This window comes from Anolis carolinensis, chromosome 4 (assembly GCF_035594765.1).
Source record: "Anolis carolinensis isolate JA03-04 chromosome 4, rAnoCar3.1.pri, whole genome shotgun sequence".
Lineage (NCBI taxonomy): Eukaryota > Metazoa > Chordata > Lepidosauria > Squamata > Dactyloidae > Anolis > Anolis carolinensis.
Genome location: NC_085844.1, coordinates 251,573,536 through 251,589,490, shown reverse-complemented (window position 1 = coordinate 251,589,490; position 15,955 = coordinate 251,573,536). Strand labels below are relative to the sequence as shown.

Below are 15,955 nucleotides of genomic sequence, written 5' to 3'. Positions count from 1 at the left end.
TCGGGTGCGTCTGGGTTTGAGGGATATCCGGGCCCATCAGAGTCAGGGAAACTATCATCTTCCTGTCCTTCTGGCTCTGAGAAATCACCGGGCGCTCCCTTACGTGGTTTGTTTTTATTTTTGGGGTATTTTATTGAGGAGGGATGTCTTGGGCCTTGTTCTCCAGATGCACCTGGGTTATAGATATCCTCATTGTTGGGTTCATTTGGGTCTGAGGAACCTTCGGGACCTTTCTTGAGTGGTTTCTCTTTACCTGGGCGTTTTTTAGTCAAAGAGGGATTTCTTTGGTCTTTCCCAGGAGATTCTTCAGATTCAAGGTAATCCTCATCTTTGGGTGCCTCTGGGTTTGAGGGATATCCGGGCCCATCAGAGTCAGAGAAACTATCATCTTCCTGTCCTTCTGGCTCTGATAAATCACCGGGCGCTCCCTTACGTGGTTTGTTTTTATTTTTGGGGTATTTCATTGAGGAGGGATGTTTAGGGCCTTGTTCTCCAGATGCACCTGGGTCATAGATATCCTCATTGTTGGGTTCATTTGGGTCTGAGGAACCTTCGGGACCTTTCTTGAGTGGTTTCTCTTTACCTGGGCGTTTTTTAGTCAAAGAGGGATTTCTTTGGTCTTTCCTAGGAGATTCTTCAGATTCAAGGTAATCCTCATCTTTGGGTGCCTCTGGGTTTGAGGGATATCCGGGCCCATCAGAGTCAGAGAAACTATCATCTTCCTGTCCTTCTGGCTCTGAGAAATCACCGGGCGCTCCCTTACGTGGTTTGTTTTTATTTTTGGGGTATTTCATTGAGGAGGGATGTCTTGGGCCTTGCTCTCCAGATGCACCTGGGTCATAGATATCCTCATTGTTTGGTTCATTTGGGTCTGAGGAACCTTCGGGACCTTTCTTGAGTGGTTTCTCTTTACCTGGGCGTTTTTTAGTCGAAGAGGGATTTCTTTGGTCTTTCTCAGGAGATTCTTCAGATTCAAGGTAATCCTCATCTTTGGGTGCCTCTGGGTTTGAGGGATATCCGGGCCCATCAGAGTCAGAGAAACTATCATCTTCCTGTCCTTCTGGCTCTGAGAAATCACCGGGCGCTCCCTTACGTGGTTTGTTTTTATTTTTGGGGTATTTCATTGAGGAGGGATGTTTAGGGCCTTGTTCTCCAGATGCACCTGGGTCATAGATATCCTCATTGTTGGGTTCATTTGGGTCTGAGGAACCTTTGGGACCTTTCTTGAGTGGTTTCTCTTTACCTGGGCGTTTTTTAGTCAAAGAGGGATTTCTTTGGTCTTTCCCAGGAGATTCTTCAGATTCAAGGTAATCCTCATCTTTGGGTGCCTCTGGGTTTGAGGGATATCCGGGCCCATCAGAGTCAGAGAAACTATCATCTTCCTGTCCTTCTGGCTCTGAGAAATCACCGGGCGCTCCCTTACGTGGTTTGTTTTTATTTTTGGGGTATTTCATTGAGGAGGGATGTCTTGGGCCTTGCTCTCCAGATGCACCTGGGTCATAGATATCCTCATTGTTTGGTTCATTTGGGTCTGAGGAACCTTCGGGACCTTTCTTGAGTGGTTTCTCTTTACCTGGGCGTTTTTTAGTCGAAGAGGGATTTCTTTGGTCTTTCTCAGGAGATTCTTCAGATTCAAGGTAATCCTCATCTTTGGGTGCCTCTGGGTTTGAGGGATATCCGGGCCCATCAGAGTCAGAGAAACTATCATCTTCCTGTCCTTCTGGCTCTGAGAAATCACCGGGCGCTCCCTTACGTGGTTTGTTTTTATTTTTGGGGTATTTCATTGAGGAGGGATGTCTTGGGCCTTGCTCTCCAGATGCACCTGGGTCATAGATATCCTCATTGTTTGGTTCATTTGGGTCTGAGGAACCTTCGGGACCTTTCTTGAGTGGTTTCTCTTTACCTGGGCGTTTTTTAGTCGAACTGGGATTTCTTTGGTCTTTCTCAGGAGATTCTTCAGATTCAAGGTAATCCTCATCTTTGGGTGCCTCTGGGTTTGAGGGATATCCGGGCCCATCAGAGTCAGAGAAACTATCATCTTCCTGTCCTTCTGGCTCTGAGAAATCACCGGGCGCTCCCTTACGTGGTTTGTTTTTATTTTTGGGGTATTTCATTGAGGAGGGATGTTTAGGGCCTTGTTCTCCAGATGCACCTGGGTCATAGATATCCTCATTGTTGAATTTATTTGGGTCTGAGTAACCTTTGGGACCTTTCTTGAGTGGTTTCTCTTTACCTGGGCGTTTTTTAGTTGAAAAGGGATCTCTTTGGTCTTTCCCAGGAGATTCTTCAGATTCAAGGTAATCCTCATCTTTGAGTGCGTCTGGGTTTGAGGGATATCCGGGCCCATCAGAGTCAGGGAAACTATCATCTTCCTGTCCTTCTGGCTCTGAGGAATCACCGGGCGCTCCCTTACGTGGTTTGTTTTTATTTTTGGGGTATTTTATTGAGGAGGGATGTCTTGGTCCTTGCTCTTCAAATTCACCTAGGTCAGAGCTATCCTCATTGTTAGGTCCATTTGGGTATGGGGAACCTTCGGGACCCTTCTTGCGAGGTTTTTCTTTACGCTTTAGCTTTTTACTTGAGAAAGGATCGCTTGGGTGTTTTTCTTCAACTTCATCGGAGTCAAGGTAATCCTCATATTCGGATTCATCTTGGTTAGAGGAATCTCTAGGGCTTTTCCTACGAGTTCTTTCAGGATCATCCTCATATTCAGGTTGGTCTGGCTTTGAGGGAGCTCTACCGCTTTTCTTGAGACGTTTCTTTTTTCCTGTGTGTATTTCAGCTGAAGAGAGATTTCTTGCGTCTTTGCCAGCAGATTCTTCAGATTCAGGGTAATCCGCATCTTCGGATGCATCTGGGTTTGAGAGATCTCTGGGGCCATCATAGTCCGGGAAACCATCATCTTCCTGTCCTTCCTGCTCTGAGGGAACACCGGGCGTTCCCTCATATTCAGATTCATCTTGGTTAGAGGAATCTCTTGGTCTTTTCCTATGAGATCTATCAGGGTAATACTCATATTGAGCTTTTTCCTGGTTTGTGGGAACTCTAGGGCTTTTCTTGCGAGGTTTATTTTTATTAGTTGACAACTTTGTTGAGTGCTTACTCCCAAGTCTAGAGGGATGATTGTATTCATCTTCCTGGTAATCATCATATTCAATTTCATCTAGAATTGAGGGTTTCTTCTGCCTTTTCATAGCAGGCCTAGAGTTGTCACTGGATTCAGGGTTCTGGTAATCATATTCTGGCTCATCTACAGATGAAACTTTTCTTTGCCCTTTCTTACCAGGCCTATTGGAATAACTGGATTCGGGATACTGGTAATCATAGTCAGGTTCATTTACATATAAGGGGTTTTTTGGGCGTTTATTACCCAATCTAGAGGAACGTCTGTATTTGGGATCCTCATAATCATATTCGGTTTCATCTACATTTGATTCATCAGCAGGTCTAGAGGAATGACTTTGTCCTGATTTTTTTGGCAGGTTAACTCTTACCTTTCCTGACCGTTTCCTGGAATAAGTGATTTCTGTCCCGATTTCTCCTGAATTTAGGTCCTCCGGTTGTCCTGGCTGTATGCCTTTCCTCTTTACATTTTTCTTTCTGTATCGTTTTAGACGCTGCCCTTTTTGAAGAGTTCCTTCCCCAGGGGCAAAGTCCTTTCCTTCCCCAGTTTCAGGTTTCCACCCTTCTCTTTTTGTGACTCTATTTTTGCACTTCAAACATCGCTTGGACTTGCGCCTGACTTTCCCGGACCCTGAGGAAGTGGCATGTAGGTGATATCCTTCTGTAGGCACCAGAATGTTCGGCTCCAGAACTGTCTCCCAGGGATTGTCATCCTGTTCCCAAACCCCTCCGTGCAATTTTACCACATTGCTTGATGAAACATCTAGTCCATCAGAAGTTAGAGGTTTTCCAGAAGCAAGGAAATAGCTCACTGCTGTGGTGAAGACAAGGACACCGCACACTGTTTTCAGCTGGGATACCTGGCAGGAGAAGGGATATGGTTGGGTATTTTTTCACAGAGCATTCCAATGTTAATTTTCAGTCCTCAACGCATACTGAGTCCTGCACCCATCTCCAGAAAACAAATCCTGAATCCTATGAGTAAGGGTTTTGAAGCCAAGTCCTATGAGCAATGGCTTAGCTGGAGACGTGTAGCTTGAAGAACGAAGATTGAAAAGAGTTCCCACTGAGGAGGGAGGAGGCTTATTCTCTGCTGCTCCAGGGAATAGGACACAATGGAGCAACTAATTGAAATGGTAGGAAAAGATATTATATTTAAACATTAGAAACAACCTCCTGACTCTAAAAGCTATTTGGCAGTGGGATATACTTCCTGGGAGTTCAGTGGAATCTCCTTATCTGGAGGCTTTTATGTAGAGGCTAGAAGGTCCTCTTTTGGGAGGACTTTGCTTGTGTCTCCCTGCATGGCAGAAGGGCGTTGGACTGCATGACACTTGTGGTCTCTTCCAACCCTAGGATTCTGTGATTCACTACAGTTTTGTGAACTGCTGAAAGTTGACAAGTCCAGGATTAGCCCATGCCCATAGATTTTAATGACGAAAGCTAAATCCTAGGCATGCCCACATGTCAAGGTCTTGGTCCTGGGGGATTTCACAACTGTTATGCCATAACATTCTCCAGGACTCACCGAATCATAAAATAATAGAGTAGGAAGGATCCCAAGGCCAACCAGTCCAGCCTCCTACCCAGCGGCCCACTATGGGAGTCTAATCACAGAGTCACAGAGTTTGTAGAGACCACAAAAAGCAGCTAGTCCACCCCTTTGCAGGAACACATAAAGCCCTCCTGGCAGATGGCCATCTGGCCTCTGCTTAAAAACCTCTAGAGATGGAGACTTCACAGGACCCCCAGTCACCAGATTCCATTGCATGTTCCACCTAAACATTGAGTCAAGCTGTCTAAGTATTTGGCATGTCTTAGACCAGGGGTCCCCAAACTAAGGCCCGGGGGCCGGATGCGGCCCTCCAAGGTCATTTACCTGGCCCCCGCCCTCAGTTTTATAATATTTTTATATCAGTTTTAATAATATAATGTATTGTATATACATATAATATTGATAATAATCTTATGTTATACAATATAATACTAATAGTAATACCATATAATAATATTAATTATATGTTATATATTACATATTATAAAATAGTATAGTGGTATAGTTCAATATAGTAATATATAATGCTAATATTGTGTTATGCTAATAATATAATATAGTGTATGTACATACAGCTGCTCTGAGTCCCCTTCGGGGTGAGAAGGGTAGGATATAAATGTAGTAAATAAATGCAGTAAATTAATAATTCATTTTAGACTTGGGCTCGGCCAAAGTCTGACATGACTTGAAGGCACACAACAACAACAACAACAATCCCAATTAACTTGACTATCTCATTGGCCAGTAGCAGGCCCACACTTTCCATTGAAATCCTAATAGGTTTATGTTGGTTACAATTGTTTTCATTTTTAAATATTGTATTCTTTCGTTATTGTTGTTGTTGCACTACAAATAAGACATGTGCAGTATGCATTGGAATTTGTTGGTATTTTTTTTCAAATGATAATTCGGCCCCTCAACAGTCTGAAGGATTGTGGACCGGCCCTCTGCTTAAAAAGTTTGGGGACCCCTGTCTTAGACTGTCTTCAAAAATTGTGGATTCTGTCTCCTAAGGTCTTGAAATGATGGACATATGGTCCAGTTGCATATTCCTGCAAGTGACTCTAAGGTTATTCTAATGTGGATTATCTGCTTTGATAACCTGGATTTATATGGCTGTGTAGAAGGCCTGAGTTCCTTTAAAAGGAAAAAGCAGTATATAATTATATTAACAACAACAACAACAATTCCTGCAGACCACCAACACTATTCATTCCCAAACATTCATAGAGCCAGAAAGGCCATCTAGTCCTGCCCTTCACCATGTGTTGTCAAAACTACAGATTTCAGGTACGCATGCAGGAATACACCATTTAAGCCCTCCAGACTCCCATCCAGCCAAAGATAGAGAGGCAGAGACCCTACAAGGCAGTTGGTTTGTCTGTCATACTGGTGTCTTACTATTAAATAAAGCAGAATCTACACTCCCATATAATGCATTATATGCTAGGTGTTGATTCACATAATGCAATTCAGTGCATCATGTGGGTCTACACTGAGCATGTAATGCAGCTCAAAACTGCATTCTCTGGCGGTGTAGATACAGCCCAATTCCTTCCTAGTGATATGGGTTGGATCTACACTGCCCTATAATCCAGATTATCAGAGCAGGCAGTCCACATTATCTATTTTGAATGGAATTATATGAGTCTATATTGCCAGATAATCCGGGTTTCATATGGCAGTGTAGGCAGGGACTAAGTGGAATCTCTTCACTTGTAGGCAAGACTGTCTATTCCCTTGTCTTCAATAGTTAAAGATTGGAAAAATTTCCCTCGATCCTCATGGAGTTTGCTTTAGCATTAAACCTTCCTGCTCTGTTGGAAACACAAACATCCAAGGGTTTTATTCCAAAAGCTTTGTCCAGATAGCAAACATCTATTATTCAAGGCTGACTATTTACTGCTGATTTCAGTAATTTTACTGAATTTTACTGATGGTCCCCCACGAGGGTCTTCCTCCCGGGGCAAACCAAGAATGGGCAACTTGGAAGTCACTAAACAAACCAAGAAGTGGAGTGGGCAGATCAAAAGACAACTTGGCAAGGTGGCACTACCTGGAGGAATCCTCCACCTTGTGTGACTGTGGAGCAGAACAAACAATTCCGTATATGTCTGCTTGCCCACATTGTCCAGCCTCATGTACGGAGGAGGAGTTGTTTAAAGCTACGGACAATGCGGTTGCTATTGCCCGCTTTTGGTCTAAAACTATTTAGTTGCTTGTAATTTCCTTTTTTTCATCATTTTAAAATGTATTTGTTATGCAATGCTTTTGACATGAAATAAAAAGTAATTTTACAAAAGGAAAGCAAGGCTTCAGAAAGAAATTGATGCTACATAACTGGCTCAATGCTGTGGAATCCAGAGAGTTGTAGTTTTGTTGGCCCCATTTTAGAAGGCAACCAGTGGCAGTGAAACCAGGGAGAAGCCTGTTGGCAGAAACCCAGGCAAGTGATTCGCATGAGCTGCCCATTGTGAGTGAGTCTCTGCTACAGCGAGCATACAGATTAGGCCCAATTGAAATCAGCCACCAAGCAAGGAGAGAAGGTGATTTTCAGCCAAGGAAGATTTTATTATCTGCAGATTAGATGCTAGTTAGTGATTCATTCACAAAGTAGATAGCATACAAAATACAATTTCATATCCCTTTTTATACATAGGCTGCAACCAGGGCCGGCCCAAGGTAATTTTCAAGTGTAAGCGAACAGAATTTTGGCGCCCCCCCCCCCCCCAAACCAATCGGATATCGAATTGTTGGCAGTTGTGAGGCTACCCTGAGTCCTCTTCAGGGTGAGAAGGGCGGGACACAAGTATGGAAAATAAATAAATAAATAAATAAATAAAATCAGGACAGTAAAAAAAGAACACTCAAAAACAGGGGAATTCCAGACATGAAACAATCAGGGCCAGCTAACACCACCCAACAAAGATTCCCTCAGGTAGGAAGCAGCCAGGCTTTGAATATGTGAGGGACATTCAATGCTAATCAAGGTGGCCAACTGCAACATTCACACTGACCTCAAAGAGTTCTTTATCCCACCCTGGACATCATTCCACAGATATATAAACCCCACTTGCCTAATTTCCAACAGACCTCACAACCTCTGAGGATGCCTGCCATAGATATGGGTGAAATGTCAGGAGAGAATGCTTCTGGAGCATGGCCAGACAGCCCAGAAAACGCACAGCAACTCAATAATGATAATGATAATGATAATTTTATTTCTTACCCGCTCAAGACGGTTAACAACATTGCTAGAACACATAATAATTTAAAAACACTCCGTAAAATATACATATGGAAACATATTTCCATAAAGTACACAAAACAAAAAGGAGTCCCGGTAGCGAAGTGTGTTAAAGCACTGAGCTGCTGAACTTGCACACCGAAAGGTCCCAGTTTCAAATCCAGGGAGCAAAGTGAGCACCCGCTGTTAGCTCCAGCTTTTGCCAACCTAGCAGTTTGAAAACATACCAATGTGAGTAGATCAATAGGTACCACTTCCGGCGGGAAGGTAACAGCGCTCCATGCAGTCATGCCAGTGGCCACATGACCTTGGAGGTGTCTACGGACAACACTGGCTCTTTGGCTTAATGGAGATGAGCACCAACTCCCAGAGTCAGACATGACTGGACTTAACGTCAGGGGAAACCTTTACCTTTACCTTACACAAAACAAAAATTAGACATAGAGTGGAAGTTTAAACAATATCATGAAAAGGGCGAGAAATCTGCCCCTCTCCATATGGTATGAATCAGGGGTCCCCAAACTAAGGCCCGGGGGCCGGATGCAGCCCATCGAAGCCATTTATCCAGCCCCACGGCACAAGGGCAGAAGGGGGTTGGGTTAAGTAACCCAAGGGGTCTCTTCTTCTCTTACAATCATTATTATTATTATTATTATTATTATTATTATTATTATTATTATTAATATTGAGGCTGGGTGGCCATCTATCAGGGATGCTTTGCTTGTGCTTTTGGTGCACAGAGGCAGAAGGTAGTTGGACTAAATGGCCCAAGGGGTCTCTTCCAATCCTATTATTATTATTATTATTATTATTATTATTATTATTATTATTATTAATATTGAGGCTGGGTGGCCATCTATCAGGGATGCTTTGCTTGTGCTTTTGGTGCACAGAGGCAGAAGGGGGTTGGACTAAATGGCCGAAGGGGTCTCTTCCAATCCTATTATTATTATTTTATTATTATTATTATTATTATTATTATTATTATTATTATTATTATTATTATTATTGAGGCTGGGTGGCCATCTATCAGGGATGCTTTGCTTGTGCTTTTGGTGCACAGAGGCAGAAGGGGGTTGGACTAAATGGCCCAAGGGGTCTCTTCTAACCCTCTTTCTTCTTCTTCTTCCTCTTCCCCTTCTTCTTCTTCTTCTTCTTCTTATTATTATTATTATTATTATTAACATTGATGCTGGGTGGTCATCTGTCAGGGGTGCTTTGCTTGTGCTTTTGATGCACAAAGCAGAAGGGGATTGGACTCAATGGCCCAAAGGGTGTCTTCCAACCCTCTTTTTTATTGTTATTGTTATTGTTATTGTTATTTATTTATATATTTATTTATTATTGCTTGGTGGCCAACTATAGTCTGGCCCTCCAACGGTCCGAAGGATCGTGAACTGGCCCCCTGTTTAAAAAGTTTGGGGACCCCTGGTATGAATAAAGAAATCCACTGGACTTAACTGGCACTTGTATCTTTATTTCTCCATTGGAAGAAGTGAGGCATTGTGGTGTGTCTGCACTGTGGAATTAACATAGTTTGACTCCACTTTCACTGCCCACGGCTCAATGCTATGGAATCCTGGGAGTTATAGTTCAGTGAGGCATCTAAAGTATTTTGCAGAGAAGGTTTAAAGACCTTATAAAACTACAATTCCCAGGGTTTCATAGCATTGAGCCATGGCAACGAAATTGGAGTCAAACTGCATTAATTCCAAAGTACAGCTGCCCTTTGGTGAGATATATGCATCCCTCTGAAGTACACCACTACAATATACACTACAATATACCCTTAGGCCCTTTCTGTATTGCCATATAAAATGCAGGTTATCTGCTTTGAACTGGATTATATGGCAGTGTAGACTCAGATAACCCAGTTCAAGGCAGATAATGTGGATTATCTGCCTTGATAATCTGAATTATATGGTTATGTAGAAGAACCCATACCCTGCCATATAAAATCTAGACTATCTGCTTTGAACTGGATTATATGGCTGTGTGGATGCATATAATCTGGTTCAACGCATATGATCTGGATTATTTGCCTTCATAATCTCAATTATATGGTTATGTAGAAGAACCCATACCCTGCCATATAAAATCCAGACTATCTGCTCTGAACTGGATTATATGGCTGTGTGGATGCATATAATCCGGTTCAAAGCAGAAAATGTGGATTATCTGCCTTGATAATCTGTTTTCTATGGCTGTGAAGAAGGGGCCTTAGGAAACTATAAATCCTAGGAGTAGGCCCAAATGTTCCAGCTTCTGGAACATGGCCAGGCAGCTGAAAAACCTGCAGCAACCCAGCCTCAGGCCCCTCCATTTCCCCCCTCAGTTGCCAGGTTGGCCCAGGAGACATACCTGGCGAAATGCTAGGGACAGGGACGGGCTCCTACCTGCCCCGTCTTCACGGCTGAGAGGGTCCCCAAGGAGGTGCATGGCAGGGGCGCAGGCCTGCTCGACCTGCCGGAGCTCCGTGCATCTGAGGAGCTCCTTCCAGCCACGGAGGGCTGCCGGGCGTCGCGGGAGGAATCCAGGAAAGGTGCAGGTGGGGCAGCGGGCCTAGAGGCCTGGCCTCAGGTCTTGTTCAGGTGCAAGAGGGCTGCAAGGGCGAGAGGGCCGAGTGCGAGAGAGGCGTGAGTGGGCTGAGTGCGAGAGGGGCGTGAGTGGGCCGAGTGAGAGAGAGGCGCAAGTGGGCCGAGTGCGAGAGAGGCGCGAGTGGGCCGAATGCGAGAGGGGTGTGAGTGGGCCGAGTGCGAGAGAGGCGCGACTGGGCCAAGTGCGAGAGGGGCGCGATTGAGCCGAGTGTGAGAAGGCCGCGAGTGGGCTGAGGAGTGCGAGAGGGAGCCTCGACAGCGCCCCCCCTTGACGTGCGCTTGAAGCGGCCGTGTCAGCGGCCTCCATTGTTGGACCGGCCCTGTCTGGGATCCTATTATTATTGTTATGTAGAGTCTGGATGGCCATCTGCAGGGAGGGCTATGATGGTGCCTTCCATTTTGGCAGAAGGGGGCTGGGCTGGATGGCCTTTGGGGAACCCTTCCAACTCTGGAATCCTATTATTAGTCTTATGCAGAGTCTGGACGGCCATCTGCAGGGCGGGTTATGATGGTGCCATCCTTTTTGGCAGAAGGGGGCTGGGCTGGATGGCCTTTGGAGAACCCTTCCAACTCTGGGATATTATTATTATTATTATTATTATTATTATTATTATTATTATTATTATTTTTATTATTATTATTATTATTATTATTATTATTATTATGCAGAGTCTGGACGGCCATCTGCAAGGAGGGCTATGATGGTGCCTTCCATTTTGGCAGAAGGGGGCTGGGCTGGATGGCCTTTGGGGAACCCTTCCAACTCTGGGATCCTATTATTATTATTATGCAGAGTCTGGACGGCCATCTGCAAGGAGGGCTATGATGGTGCCTTCCATTTTGGCAGAAGGGGGCTGGGCTGGATGGCCTTTGGGGAACCCTTCCAACTCTGGGATCCTATTATTATTATTATGCAGAGTCTGGACGGCCATCTGCAGGGCGGGTTATGATGGTGCCATCCTTTTTGGCAGAAGGGGGCTGGGCTGGATGGCCTTTGGGGAACCCTTCCAACTCTGGGAGCCTATTATTATTATTATGTAGAGTCTGGACGGCCATCTACAGGGAGGGCTTTGATGGTTCTTTCCTTTTTGGCAGAAGGGGGTTGGGCTGGATGGCCTTTAGGGAACCCTTCCAACTCTGGGATTCTATTATTATTATTATTATTATTATTATTATTATTATTATTATTATTATTATTATTATTGTGACACAGCAAACAAGATAGATATGCTGGATTTCGTATTCAAGGGCTGCATGGCCACCTGTAGGGAGGGCTTGGATGTGGCCGGGCTCACCTCCATAGACATGCAAGCCACCAGGCTCCACTTGGGCCTCACATGCAGCATGATTTCCTCCTTCTCCTCCCGCAGGGGCTCTTGCTCCACACCACCCCTGGGCCCTGCGCTGCCTCCCAGCCGAAGGCCAGGCACAGCCAGACACCCCACAAGGGCGCAGCCATCTTTCCAGGGCGGGGGTGGGGCCTGCCCGTAATGCGCTCCCTGGGCGGGGCTCCTCTCCCTCAGTGAATGAATAGTCTTGCAAAGGGCTCATTCGGGAAGGGAACGGGGCGGAGCCGCCTCAATGACTGACGGCCAGGGGCGAAGCCACCCACGTGGAACAGGCCTTGACAGCGCCCCCTGCTGGCCTGCGCCCAACGCCCAGGAGTAATCGGCGTCCCACATTGGACCGGCCCTGGCTGCAACCAAGTCTCTAATTCTGACCAGTCACAGCCACTGGCCAGTGTGGGCTGGGAACAAAGGATGATTAAGTGTCGATGAATGAGGTTCCATTTACTGAACAGGAAAAATAAAGTGATTGAGGGCATTTTCTGGCCCTACTCAGGAATGCTATTGTCTCATGAGATGAACATGGCATGGCCCATTAATAGAGCTGGGCTGGCGATTACAGACCCCCGAGAAACAAAACATCATATATTAATACAATCATGGAAAAATGATAGAGGATGGGTTTTGGCTGTAGAAATGCTGATTTCCTTCTGATGTGAGTGGTTCCGTTCATCAAAGGCGCAGCGTGGTGAAATTGGTTCTTCCCCAAGGGCGGGAAGAGATGATTTCTCCCACCTGAATAGAAGTATTGTGTTGCAATGTCCAGGTAAAGTCCAAAAATACTGGTGAAACTGGGAACTTGATGAAGAAGTTCCCAGCTTAGTTTCTTTCCCCCAGGCTATGCAACTGTGTGGGATGCAAGACATCTTTGGGTTGAGGAACACGGGTTCCCTCAAAGGGAAGGAATGGGGATCTCAGGAGCATAAAACATTAGGTTAATACAACATATAGGAAAAATAGGAAAACATAGGGGGAAAAACATGGAGCGTTTAGGACAAATTATATACTTGAGAGACATAGTTTTCCAAAGTACCTTTAACAAGCCAGGCTTCCCGGTAATAACAACAACAACAACAACAACAACAACAACACTATATACACCAAATATTACAATGCATTAAGATAGTCTCTTGATAATATTGCTAGACTCATTGCAAATGGTTTTTGCATTGTGGTTTAATATATAGAAATAGGAAAGGCAGAAAACATCTACAACACCCATTTATAATTATCAAATGGCATCTTTACCTAGAAATACCAACAGAAATTTATAATAGAACAGAAGTACACAAAAGAGATAAACCTGACCAGAACGTATCAAAATCAAGGGTGCATCTACACTGCTGAATGAATGCAGTTTGATACTACTCCATCTGCAGTGGAGCAATGCTAGGGAATCCATGTAAAACTACAACTCCTGGGATGCCATAACATTGAGCCTTAGCAGTTCAGGTGATGTTAATCTGCATTCAGTCAACAGTGTAGAAGCAGCCTTTGCTAAATGCACCCAAAATTGCACTGAGTGAAAGCCCAAACAGTATAGGATTCTGAATGATGATGATGATGATGATGATAATAATAATAATAATAATAATTCAACAAAGGATTCCCCCAGGCAGGAATCAGCCAGGCCTTGAAGCTGCAAAGCTTTTCAATGCTAATCAAGGTGATTTAATTGCAACATTCACACCTGCTTCCAACAGACAAGAGTTCTTTCTCCCACCATGGACCTTCCACAGATACATATGTAAGCCCCACTTGCCTAGTTTCCAACAGATCTTACAACTACTGAGGATGCCTACTAGGCGTGTGCGACCCATAAAAAAATGGTTCAATACTCACTTTGAAAGTAGAGGGTGTTGGTGCTTCATTTCTAGTCATTTCTGAATTTTCAAGCAAAAAGTACTAAACTTTCCAAAAGTTCCCATTCTTCATATGTACCTCATTAATGGCGGATGCGCATGAAGGGAAACATTATTGTCAATGGGGAAACTCTCCCTCATTTTTCACCTATTCTAATGAAATTTGCTGCAGTGGTAGAACACATTTACCACTGTTAGCTCACCAAATCTAAGAACATTTGACTTATCCTCAGATTTTTGGCGAATTTTCAAAGTTTTTATTAATTTTTTAAAATAATAACAAAAATCTGTTCCTGGTTTGGAACATTGGGTTTTCTGGGGCTGAGAGTGTGTGACTTGCCCAAGATTACCCAGTGGGTTTCCATGACTGAGTGGGAATCAAGCCACAATTGTAGTCCAACTCTCAAACCAGTACACCAGCGGGCCGTTTTGAGACACCATGCTGTCTCAAAATATCCCGCTGTTTCTTCCTATGAGGCTTGGCCCTGTTCTAACCATGCAGGAAGGAAAATGCTCACTTTTCCCTCCATCTCCTTTCCGTCCCTGGCAGAAGATCAAGAGGCAGCTCTCGTTGCCAGGGAGTGCTTTTGTCTCCTTCTCCTCCCCTTCCCCGGCAGAAGCCCCATCGCCACAGAGGATTCTCCTATATCCGAAGGTTTTCCGCGGCCATTAGGTAAATGGGGTGCAATGCTTCAAATTGGAAGGTTAATTCTGAAGGGCCAAACCACCTCGGAACCCCATTTGGAACCCAAAAAGATACGATTTTTTTTACGATTAATGATGATTCGAGATTTTTGCTCATGCCTAATGCCTACCATAGATGTGGGCGAAACTTCAAGAGAGAATGCTTCTGGAACATGGCCAGACAGCCCGGAAAACTCACAGCAACCCAATAATAATACTCATAGAAAGTAAAGCCAATGCAAACCAAGACCTTCCCAAATATTTTGATATATTGTTATAAGCACACACTGCAAGGAGAAAGCATCATGATGCATTAAGATAAGCAAGAAGCAAACTCACATTATTAAAAAATCCTGGAAGCTAGTCATTCCCTACTAGAGGCCTACTCTCTGCAGAGCAAACGACCTGTAATAAATTTTTTTTTTTTGGAAAAGTGGAAGCGAGAGAGATATTCTCTCTCTTGATAATATAACTAGAGTGCTTGCAGCTTGATTTTGGACAGCTATCAGCCAACATACAGTAGTTTAGTACACAAAAACAAAAAATGCAGAAAACATCTAAAGTATAATTTGTATTTAAACAAAAACTACGCCTAGGAAAACTAAGGATGTATCTATACAAAGCATGGGCAAATGTGGGCTCTCCAGATGTTTTGGACTACAACTCCCACAATTCCTAACAGCCGGGAGGGAAAATTGGATTTCTGATTTAGAATAGTGTAGTTAAACATAGAAGGGGGGGTGGGTGGGTACATAACAACATGTCAAGGGAATAGAAACAACAGGCAAAGAGGCTGATAAGATAGCACTTTTTGCTGTGTGTTCAGTGTGCGTTTAATAGTGTGGGCTTGTATAGGTTAGTATGATTAGTTCAGATATAGTTCTGTTCTTGTAGTCTAGTTTTATATATCATGAAAAACAAGGTGTTACTGTTCTTGTTTTCTCTAACTCTTTTTCTTCTGTCTCTCTCTTTGTTTGTATTTCTGTAGTTCTGGATAAAAATCCTTCCAAACCTAGAATGCTATGCTATACCCCTTTCTCAATCACATCTATCAATGGGTCTATCTCCATCGTATTGGATGGTGTCTTTCTCTTATGGCAGAATGGGGTTGGATGTCCCTTTGGGGGTCTCCTTCCAAGCCTCGAATGCTATGCTATACCCCTTTCTCAATCATATTTATCAATCGGTCTATCTCAATCATATCTATGGCTGCACAGCCACCCGTAAGGAGGGATCAGATGGCGCCTTTCCCTTATGGCAGAATGGGGTTGGATGTCCCTTTGGGGGTCTCCTTCCAAGCTTAGAATGCTATGCTATACCCCTTTCTCAATCATATTTATCAATCTACTTATCAATACTGAATAAAAACCAATCTTCTCTTTTCCCAAGCAAAAGACAATGTGAATGGAAGAGCTTAAAAAATAGAACTATGTATAACCATACTCTCCCCTTCCTCATTCTTAGATGTCTATTAGACTTATGGATAGACCTAACTTACTAACAAAGCTCCATAATTAACTTGTTATACTCTCTTTGGCCTT

At 44.0% G+C, this 15,955-nt stretch overlaps 1 protein-coding gene and 1 long non-coding RNA gene across 2 annotated transcripts in view; both read right to left on the bottom strand.

The window, feature by feature from the left end:
- Positions 1-6,819, bottom strand: part of LOC134298717 (uncharacterized) — a 29,777-nt gene extending 22,958 nt beyond the window's left edge. The window contains exons 1-6 of the mRNA XM_062979790.1: positions 6,805-6,819; positions 2,483-3,983; positions 2,153-2,320; positions 1,493-1,660; positions 1,163-1,330; positions 833-1,000 (exon numbers count right to left, since the gene is read on the bottom strand). Coding sequence (XP_062835860.1) covers positions 833-1,000; positions 1,163-1,330; positions 1,493-1,660; positions 2,153-2,320; positions 2,483-3,983; positions 6,805-6,819 — 2,188 coding nt within the window. The remainder of the gene's footprint in view (positions 1-832; positions 1,001-1,162; positions 1,331-1,492; positions 1,661-2,152; positions 2,321-2,482; positions 3,984-6,804) is intronic.
- Positions 6,820-7,876: 1,057 nt separating this feature from the next.
- Positions 7,877-12,219, bottom strand: LOC134298566 (uncharacterized). The gene is made up of 2 exons (XR_010005675.1): positions 11,818-12,219; positions 7,877-10,527 (listed from the first exon to the last, which is right to left on the bottom strand). It is a non-coding gene; the product is annotated as an uncharacterized LOC134298566 (long non-coding RNA).
- Between the last annotated feature and the right edge of the window lie 3,736 nt (positions 12,220-15,955).